The 10848-nt window shown below is 38.1% G+C and overlaps 1 protein-coding gene across 2 annotated transcripts in view; it reads right to left on the bottom strand.

The window, feature by feature from the left end:
* Positions 1-10848, bottom strand: part of Klhdc1 (kelch domain containing 1) — a 92156-nt gene that overhangs the window by 24117 nt on the left and 57191 nt on the right. For both annotated transcript variants that reach the window (XM_010632601.3, XM_033765164.1), the window contains 4 exons: positions 10325-10395; positions 9675-9792; positions 9172-9290; positions 2208-2286 (listed from right to left, as the gene is read on the bottom strand). In XM_010632601.3, the coding sequence (XP_010630903.1) occupies positions 2208-2286; positions 9172-9290; positions 9675-9792; positions 10325-10395 (387 nt within the window). The remainder of the gene's footprint in view (positions 1-2207; positions 2287-9171; positions 9291-9674; positions 9793-10324; positions 10396-10848) is intronic.

The following is a 10848-nucleotide window of genomic DNA, read 5'->3' as shown; positions in this document are numbered from 1 at the left end:
CGCAGATTGAACTCGGACCTTGTGCTTGCCAGGTAGGTGCAGCACCACTGAGCTACGTCCCCAGCCCAAGAAACATGGAGAATTTAAAAAACACCCATATACAAAGTTACTATGCACTTAGTAATAAGATCATTTTTTTTACAGTTTAAGAAGATCTTAAACTAGAAATTTATTTAAAGTAATCCCCAACACAAGTCTAAACTTTTAAAAAAAATCTTTGTTTGCAAAGAGAATAAAGTTTACTTTTCCTCCCCTCCAATAAATAAAACATTGTCCATTTCTTGTTCCTACTCCATTTAGGAAAGAACTAAGTGTTACAACCAGAGGCTGAGGTCATGCCTATTTATCTGTGAAAGTTCCTGGGATCTATAAATCATTGCTAACCACCACAGGATATTTTAATCCCTTGCTCTGTGCTACACACTGTGCTTCTCACTGGGGATGTAATGCTGTAATGGGGATGTAATATAATCTCTCTTTTGGGAAACTAAGATCTGCCTTGGGGGAGAGAAAGAGAGAATTAATCACAGGATGGAATGATAAGGGTTACAGAGCATAAAGACACCACAAAAATGAAGAGGTAGAATAGAAAATCCTTCTGCCAGGTTGGGTGGGAAGGTGGAGGTTAGTAATTTTGCACTTAAATGACACTTGGAAATATCTGGAGATGTTTTGGTTGTTACAACTAGAAGAGGGGCAAAGGGAGCTGCTAAACAGCCTGCCACACACAAGACAGCTTCTTATAGGAGAAGATGATTTAGTCCCACATATAACAGCGCCAAGGTTGAGAAACAATACTGTAAGGTGGTATTCAAGATGTGTGTTAAAGATGACTTAGTCACCAGGTAGAGAAGCCCACTCTGCTCAAAGGCTTCACTCTGTTGATAGCTTTGAGAACATGCAGAGGGTAAGAATAAAGACAGATGGGACTGTCACGGACTGAGAGGGTTGAGAGACCAGAGTTCTGGTAAGGCTGGGTGACCAAGACTGAGCTGTTTGCTGAGATTGTCTGCATCCCTTGATGAGACCCGCCCTTTATCCACTTGATGATCTTCTCACCCATGTGAAATTCTGTTTCCTGTTTTCTTCTGGCATCCATTTATCACCATGGTAAGAACATTCCAAGATGTAAGGAGAACAAGATCTCTTGTGGTACCTCATCACAAGACAACTGTTTGGTTTTGTTTCCTGCCATTATCCATGTGGATCCATAGTTGCAAAAATAATGTATCTGCCACTGAGTCTGTTTTCATGTATTCTGATGTGCTTGTCCATCTTTTCACACAGGCTCGATGGATCATTTTAATGAGCCCATGGTATCCATTCAGGTGATGTGCCTTCATTTACCTATCAGTTCCTTTGTTTGGTCATTTTGGAGGCTTCGAGAGTTTTAGTATCACAAATAACATTGTAGTGAACATCTTTGTGTACATCGACTTTTGCTTTCTTTCAGAGATTTCTGTAGCATACATTTACAACAGTAGGATTAATATGTTAAAGGCATAAGTATGATTGTGGATCCTGAAGAGTGTAGCAATTTATGCACTTGACTTGCATAAATAAATAAGTATAGCAAATTGGCAAAATAATGCCAGCACTGAGTATGTATTTTCAAACTTATTTTTCTGGTTTCATGATATAATTCAATAATAACAAAATTATTTTGGTTACACAAATGTAATTTACCTAGCATTATGCTTGCCATATGGTAGTTTTTTGTGCTAGTGTTTCTTTGCAAATTAGATTTATCTTGGTCCTTGGAACACAGCCTAGACTGAGATCAATGTTTTAACAGTTATCACTCAAGGTATTTCACTTTGATAATAAGGACCTATTCTCATTAACTAGTAAGAACTAGGAAAAGCAGTATCACTACCAACTCATTTATTCTTATGTAGAAGTAAGTCTGAGCTATGAATAATTCTGACAGACGCATCCAAAAGAAAGTGTATGTCAGCAATAGCTACTGTGATTAAATAAAAACAAATTTCCCCCAAGTTGTACTAAAGCCTTTCTCTAACAGAAGCAGATATGTTATTAAATGAGAGGCCCTCCTCCAATTGATCCAAATCTAAAAGAATGAAAACACATTTTTCCATAATGTCAATTACAGAAAACTAGTAACTCTTGAAATTAAAAAGATTAGGTTATTTCTAAAACTTAACATCTGTGCTAAAATAAAATGTAAACAGTGGTTACTTTCTTACCCAAGATGCATCATGAACATCAAAACAGTCTTGAAGTTCATTTTGTCTCCTACATCCATAACCACCAAAATATATTAACCTGGAAAACAAATACAGAAAACTTTAATAGTTCTACTTCTACCTTGTCTACAAAATTGAGACACATGTTTTCTTTCACTCTAACACCCCAAAAGAGCCAAGTAAACTACAAAGATCATGGTTCCAAATAAAAATCAAATAGCAGAGGGCACAAATACCTAAATAAAGCAATTTAGAAAGTGAGGAGATCTCTATAAGAGAAAAGAATATATGGCTGAGATAACAGCAGAAAGAAGACAGAGGCAATACATACAGCCTTTGCAAAAAGAAATCATTCAAAGTTTTAACAGCTGCATGTAGGATGGCATAGGAAGTTAAAACTTAAGAAACCTGGCCACAGCCAGGGATTTAACTCAGTGGTTCCAGCACCTGCCTTCCAAGTGCAAGGACCTGAATTCAATCTCCAGTACAAAAAAACAAAGAAAAAGAAAAAAAGAAAACTAGCCACAGCAGGCATTTGAATCCACTCTTAACTCTTCTGCATGGTCTTTAGGGAGAGCTCAGGATTAGTCATCAAAATATGGAAATAGGAGTTGAAGGTGTAGCTCAGTGGTAGAGCACTTGCTTAGCATGTGTGACATCCTGGATCTGATTTCCCAGTCCCACCACCACAGGGAAAAAAAAAAGCTTGATGCAGAAGACAGATAAGATAGCTGGACAAACTTCATTAAAGCAATGTGAGGGTTAAAAATACTAAAGTTTGAGATCAGGACAGGAGAGCTGAAGAAACACCTGAGAGGCATGCCAAGCCTTTATACCAAAGACCAGGGGAAGAGACGCAAGACTGAAAGAGATCTCACAAGGCACAGAAAGCACACAATGAAGAGCAAAGAGAATTTCCGGGTGGCCCAAAGTCCTCCTGAGTGGCTCTAAAACAGATCTCTCACAGTTCTGAGAAGTTCATCAGCTATGAAACACAGCTGAAAATCTTCAGTGCTCAAATGCAGGGTCCTAGTGAAAGTCCTGCCTCAAAATATTTGAAGCCCATGGTAAAAGAGAATGAAACTACAGGTGCCACCAAGCCCATGCAAAGACCAACTACAGATAAACCTGATTCATCTCCCTTTCCAGAAGCCTGAAAAAAAAAGAATAATATATCACTTGCCAGAGATAAATATAATTAACTCCAGCCTTTATTGTCCTTTTATACAGACTATCTGGCATATAATGAAAAACTACAAGACACGTGAAAAAGTCAAAAAGATTTTTTAAAAAAGGTGGTTTATAATCAAGAGAGGAAAGAATTAACATGTACAGACTCAGAAATGGCCCAAATTCTAGAATTATCAGAAAAGGTCTTTTGAAATAACTAGATTTTAAGAAAAGCTGAGTTTCCAAAATAAGGCCCCAGGTGGCTAATGGAAAAAGAGAATCTGGTAGCCAACTGCTGACTGGGGGGCGGGTATACACTCTGGTTTCCCAGAGGAACCACAAACTGAATTTTGAGGCCCCTGCCCAGGCATGTTCCTGTTCAACTGCCAAAAGTCCCATTTTGCCACCTGGACCTATCAATAGCTGCAATTTGCAGTCAAGTTTAAAATCAACCAATTAGGAATGAGTGAATTTATATCCTCATTTGCCTAGTGACTTGAGTGGAGGGACCTTGCCAGGAATAACAAAACAAATAAAGATCCTAGTTAGTCAAAGAAGAACCTAATTAGTCAAAGAAGAAATCACAAGAGAAATTAGAAACTACCTTGAAATGAACATATAGAACAAAACTAAAGGGACATAGTAAAGGCAAACCTCAGAGAGAAATTTACAGCTGTAAATACTTACATTTAAAAAAAATCACAGCGACATATGTGCACCCATGTTTATAGCAGCCCAGTTTGTAATAGCTAAAGCTTGGAAACAGCCCAAGGGGCCCATCAGCTGGAGACTGGCTAAAGAAGATGTGGTATTTTTATAAAATGGAGTACTACTCAGCCATAAAGAATGAAAAATTAGACATTTATAGCTAAATTGATGCACATTGAGGGCATACTTTTAAGTGAACTAAATAGGATACACGTGTAAATACTGAATAGTTTCTCTGGTATGAGAAAGTGAAAGTGTAATAAGGATTAAAATGAATAATTGATAGTGTGAAACAGGAAGAAAAGGTCCAAAGGCGTAGGGGAAGTGGGAGGGGTAGGGGAAAGGAAAGAAGGGAAAAGAAAAAAATATGAGAAAAGAAAAAAATGAAAACAAAGACTGTCAATGGAGAGGAGTGGAGGGGTTAAAAGAAGGGCAGGGGAATGGGGGAAAAATAAGAACCAAGATACATCATGTAAATGTGAATGTAAATGTGTTGTATACCTAAAAAGTACAAATAAAAGAATTTGAGATTAAAAATAAAATTAAATAAAAATTTAAAAATCATTAACAAAAAAGTACCCACTAAGGAACTAGAAAGAAAAGAGCAAATTAAACTCACAGAGAGCAGAAGGAAGGAAGTGATAAAGACTGAAGGGGAGATAAACAGTGAAAAGAAAAACAATCAAGAAAAACAACAACAGTAAAAGTTGGTTGTATGAAAAGATTAGCAAAATTGATAAATACTCAGACTGACTAGGAAAAAATGTAAAGGACTGTGGATGTAGCTCAGGGGTAGAGTTTGCGTAACATGCACAAGGCTCTAGATTCCATCCCCAGCATTACCCAAAAAAAGTGATTATGACTGCTGACATTACAGGAAAAAAAAAATAGAAAATGATACTATGAAAAACAGTATGTCAACAATTGGATGATCTAGGTGGAGTTTTAAAAATTCCTTGGAAAGCCGGCATGGTGGCATACATCTGTAATCCCAGTCAGTACCTGGGAGGCTGAAGTAGGAGGATTTCTAAGAGTTTGAGGCCAGCCTGTGCTACACAATGACTTCATGGGTAGCCTGAACTACATAGTGAGACCTTGTCTCAAAAAGAAAACAATGATGACAACAATAAAAAAATCCTAACAAGATTCATTCTACAGCGGGGGTTGGTGATACATATCAGTAATCCTAACACTCAGGAGGCGAGGCAGGAGAATCTCAAGTTGGAGGACAGTCTGGGGTACATAATGAGATCCTATTTTTAAAAAAGCCTAAAGAAACAAAAAATCAAGTAAACATAACATGTTGAGATTGAATCAATAATCAAAATCTTTCCCAAAAGTAAAATCCCAAGGCGAGGTGGCTTCACTGGTGAAGTCTACCAAACATTCACTCATTCATTCATTCATTCATGTATTTGGCGGGGGCGTTCTGAGACAGGGTCTCACTATGTAGGGTCTCACTACCCTCACAGGGTAGTGACCCCTCACAATGTCTCACTATGTTCCAGGCTGGCCTGGAACTCTCAGTGATCCTTCTGCCTCAGCCTCCCAAGTGCTGGGATTACAGATGTATGCCATCATGTCCCACAACTATCAAATATAAAAAGGATTAACACTAATCCTTTTCAAACCATTTTAAAAACTGAAGATAAGGGAATATTTTCTAATTCATTTTATAAGGCCAATACTGCTCCAATTCTAAGACCAGACAAATACATTGCAACATAGGAAAACTAAATGTATCTGAGAAGGGATTAATATCCAGCATATATAAAGAATGCTTGCAGGGCCAGGGATTTAGCTCAGTGGTTCCACCACCTGCCTCGCAAGCGCAAGGTCCTGAGTTGAATCCCTGGTACTCACCCCCACAAAAAAGAATGCTTGCAACTAAACAACAAAGAACAATCCAAGCCAGGCATAGTGGCACACAACTGTTAATCCCAGCACTCAGGAGGCGGAAATAGGAGGATCACTGTGAGTTCAAGATCAGCTGGGCTACATAGGGAGTTCCAGGTCTCAACTACATAGTGAGACCCTGTCTCAAACAAATTTTTTAAAATCCAATTTTTAAAATGGACAAAGGAATAGAGATTTCTCCAAAGAATATTTTTTAAATGGCCAATAAGTACATGAAAAGATGGTCAGGTACCAGTTTGTGCCCACTAGAGTGGCTATTATTGAAAACGAAAACAAACTAGAAAGCAGCCAGCACTGGTGAGGATGTGGAGACACTGTGACTTTAGCATATTGCCATTCATAAGGTAAAATGTATAGTCACCATGGAAAAGTTTGATAGGTCCTCAAAACCTTAAACAGAATTGAGCACAGTGACAGATGCTTGTAATCCCAGCTAATGGGGAAGATGAGGCAAGAGGACTACAAGTTTGAGGTGAACCTGGGCAACTCAGTTAAGCCCTGAATTAATTTAATATATAAAAGGGGAGGTGATCAATGTTAAGAGTTCTTGTCTAGCATGGGTTCAATCCCTAGTATTGCCAAACAACAGCAACAGAACCTTACATACATAATTGCCTTATGGCCCAGAATTCTACTTAGTATATAACCAAAATCACTGAAAACAGGGAATAAAACTGTACTTGTTATGTTAGTGCTCAATGAAGCATTATTCACAATAGCCAAAGGTGAAAATAACCTACTGATAAATGGAAAAAAATATAGTGTGTGTATGTGTATGTGTGTGTGATGGAATTTTATTCAACCATGAAAAGGAAAGACATTCTGAAACTATAACACGGCAAGCTCTGAAAACATTACGTTCAGTGCAATAAACCAGATATAAAGGAATAAATACTATATGATTCTATGTATATGAAATTTCTGTATGAGACAAGTGCACAGGAGATTGAAGGCTACCAAGGGTTGGATGAAGGAAAACAGGAAGATACTGCTTAATAGGTACTAGAGAGTTTAAGTTTGGAGTAATGAAAAAGTTTTAGAACTCTATAATAGTAATGATTGCATGACATTATGACTTAATACTGCTGAATTACACATTTGAATATGGTTAAATGGCAGTTTATGATATATATATTATATACTTTTTTTTTTTTTGGTACCAAGGCTCAAACTCAGGTCCTTGTGCTTGTGAGGCAGAGCTAAATCCCCAGCCCTATGTTTCATATATTTTCATCACAACTTTTAACATTAAGGAAAACTCTGGAGGGTCAAAAATACTTTGAAGGGCAGCATGAGTCCTGGGAAAACAAAAGCAGGAAACACTAGGGGCTTACAGAAATCGATGTCAGCACCACAGATGTCTATAGAGACACTCTTTTTATGCAGGCCTAGGCAAAACTCAAGAGTCAGAAATCAATCCTACCTCTACTCAAACCCAACCTCTAGAATGCTTCTTCCAAGCTGATGTGACCAAAAGAAAAAGAAAAAGAAAAACAAACAAACAAACAAAACAAGAAGTATACTGATAATTACTCTTCTTAAAATTTTATGTTGCCTCAATGCTCATCTTGAATGGAAGCAGGACTTTCTTCTAAGAGAAGAGGGCTGTTCCCTTGGCACTGACTCCAGGTCTGCAGCCCCTCCCAGTCCCCAGCACAGAAGATACAGATAGCTGCCCTATCCACTGCCTCCTGGGGACACCTCCCTCTGGTACAGCGAGATACAGTGAGATACAACCCAGTTGGCTGGCACATGCCCACATGCCTGGGCCATGCAGATCTGCTGCAGTGACCACAGAGTCATGGGACCTCCTGGAACTCTTGCCTGTCTGCTGTAAAGCCAGTATTGAAAACTCGCCTTGGGCAATCTGCTTGGATAAGTACCTGAACCCACACCAGGGAATACCATGCAGTTGTTTAAAAAAAAACAATAACAAGCTTTCTCACTAAATAAGCAGTGGGTGCAGAGTGGTATACAGAGATCACTGATAACTGTTTGAGGAGGAGAGTGAAGGATTAGGGTAGTTGCTTCTCTCTGCAAAAAGCAATACTAATGCCAGTAGCTCCCAAACTTGTCTGCACCTTGGAGTCACTTGAGGATTTTCAAAACCCCCTACTCCTACAGACTTAGTTTTTAACTGGTCTGGACTATCACCGTGGCTACGGAAATTTTAGAAGAACACAGCTAAAGGAGGAATAAAAACGATCTCCAGATGATTCCAATGACAGACAAGTATGGGAAGCACCACCATAACAATACGAAAATATCAATAAAAACAGTTTTGCTGGGCACGGTGGTGCATGCCTGTAATCCCAGCACTCAGGAGGCTGGGGCAGGAGGATCACTGTGAGTTCGAGACCAGCCTGGGCTACATAGTGAGTTCTAGGTCAGTATCAACTACATAGTGAGACCCTGTCTCAAAAAAAAAAAAAAAATCAACCCCCCCCCAAAATTACGAAATAAAACGTTTTTTGGTACACATATAGAGTCAGAAATCAATCCTAAAAATGAGTAATAAACTGTCACTGTATACCTTTAATATGACTTCAATTGTAGAACTGTAGAATGAATGTATTAACAAGTCAAAAATTAAGTCAAATAATAAAATATGTGAAAAAATTCCAAATAATTGCTTCTACCATGTTCACTTTTATGACATGATGCTTATCCAGCTTTAGAACAGCTGTTATCTTTGACATAAAAATACATCTGTAAGCTGGACGTGGTGATGCACACCTAAAATCACAGCACTTAAGAGGCTGGGGCAGGAGGACCATTGTGAGTTCGAGACCAGCCTGGGCTACATAGTGAGTTCCAAGTCAGTCTCAACTACATAGTGAGATGCTGCAGCAGAAAAACCAAAACAAAACAAAAAAACAAAAACTACCATCTGTAGTTGGGCCCTGTGACACAGTACAGCAATCCCAGCATTTTGGAAGGCTGGGACAGAATGATCACAAGTTCAAGTCTAACATGAACAACTTCGTGATTTAGTGAGACCCTGTCTCAAAATTTTAAAAAAAGGCTGGGGATATTGCTCATCTTAAAAGCCAAGTACAAAAAAAAACTTAATGATATCTTGGAAAAAAATTCATACTTTCATGTTTCTTCTATTTTGGTGAAAAGCTGTATCTTACTTAAATGCAGTTACAGTGTGGTTGCTGCATACCTGTCTTTATACACCCAGCAGGAAAGCTTATCACGAGGGGTGGGTGGTTGGCCTTCAAAGTTGGTGATTTTTTCCCAAACATAGGTTCCATCTCTTGTTCGTAAATTAACGAAATAAAGCTTTTAAAAGATGAGAATATTATTAGCAGGCAGCGCATTTCAAAATTAAATTTACATCAGGGCAATTTGTAATCCAAAAATTAATGATCACTTTTTTATTTTTAATAGGTAAAATTTTTACCTACTAGAAATTTAAACTTACAGAATTAATGAAAAAACTGTTTTAGAAGCAAAAATGCTACTGAAGACATACTGAGTGGGCTTGTCCAATAATGCTCTTTCCCCATGTTGTTTTTTCTTTCCTTTTCTGTCTATCTTTAAAACCTAATTGTAAACAGAATTTCCTACACGTATTTTCTTTAAAAACTATTCATAAACTTCAAAGTTGAAGTGATACATTAATACTACATTTTGCTGCACTCCTGAAATAAAAGAAAGCATTACTCGGTTGCTGTATCCTTTGTCATCATAGCCTCCAAACACATACAGCTTCCCGTGAATGCAGGCTCCGCAGCTTCCCGACATGGAGGTGGGGAGATCTCCTTCCATCAGGTGCATCCGCCTGCAGAAGAACCACATGCATCCCTTCATTCTCAACTGCCACTGCCAGTTACAACTCAGACATCATGACAGCCAACACTATAAAAACTGTAAGAGGATCCCGAGCAAAGACTTCAACTTGCTAAGGGAAACAATAATAATTTTCACATATGGTCATCAGAATTGGGAATCAGTAGGAAAAAATAAAGTCTTCAAAACGCTGATCCTGACAGGATTAGTAAAGGACAAAAGAATGGGAGCTGGGGGTGGGGGTGTACATCTGTAATTAATTCTAGCATTTGGGAAGCTGAGGCAGGAGGACTGCCAGGAGTTCAAGGCAAGCCTGGGCTACACAGAGACCCTGTCTCAATAAAATCAGAAAACTGAAAAATTCAGAGTGGAGAAGGAAGGAAAAAAGACATAGAATAAAACATTCAAAGAAAAGGAGAGGGAAATTTCATAAATGTTCTCGGCAGGATTTCAAACTCCATGCTGCCTAAGAAAACATTTATAAGACATTAAGATTGGATATTCTGCAACTTAAAATTACTTACCACAACCCACTATCAATATCATAGGTCCAAATTTCATCATTAGGCAAATATACTTCATTGTCTTCAATAGACTAAAAATACAGAAAACAAAAAATTATGTTTACCAATTATATAGTGACACTTAGTTCCTCAGAATTAGCAAAATTGCAATTAAAATACTAGAAAAGAAATCAGGTTCAAAGATTATTTTTCATTATAAAATGAGACATCAAAAGAGATGGAAAGATTTTCTAAGAGAAAATGGGAAAACACAATAAAGGTTTAGAATATAAAATGGCAAGTATAGGAGTCTCATGAAAAAAAGAGAGAGAGATTTTGAGTAAGGGAAAAATAGCAAAACAAGATTTAGAGCAGAATATTAATGTTTATGAAGCCAGGAAGAAGCTAGGCATGGTGGCATGCAGGAGGCTGAGGTAAGAAGAGTGCCAAGTGTGTGAGGCCACTGCGGGCACAGAGAGAGCTCAAAGCCAGCCTGAGATACATACACCCTGTCTCAAAAACTAAAAAAAAAAAAAAAAAAAAAA

Source organism: Fukomys damarensis, unplaced genomic scaffold (genome assembly GCF_012274545.1).
Source record: "Fukomys damarensis isolate Sample0158 unplaced genomic scaffold, DMR_v1.0_HiC HiC_scaffold_17, whole genome shotgun sequence".
Classification (NCBI taxonomy): Eukaryota; Metazoa; Chordata; class Mammalia; order Rodentia; family Bathyergidae; genus Fukomys; species Fukomys damarensis.
The sequence above is the reverse complement of the archived record's forward strand: the minus strand, read 5'-3'. Positions and strand labels throughout refer to the sequence as shown.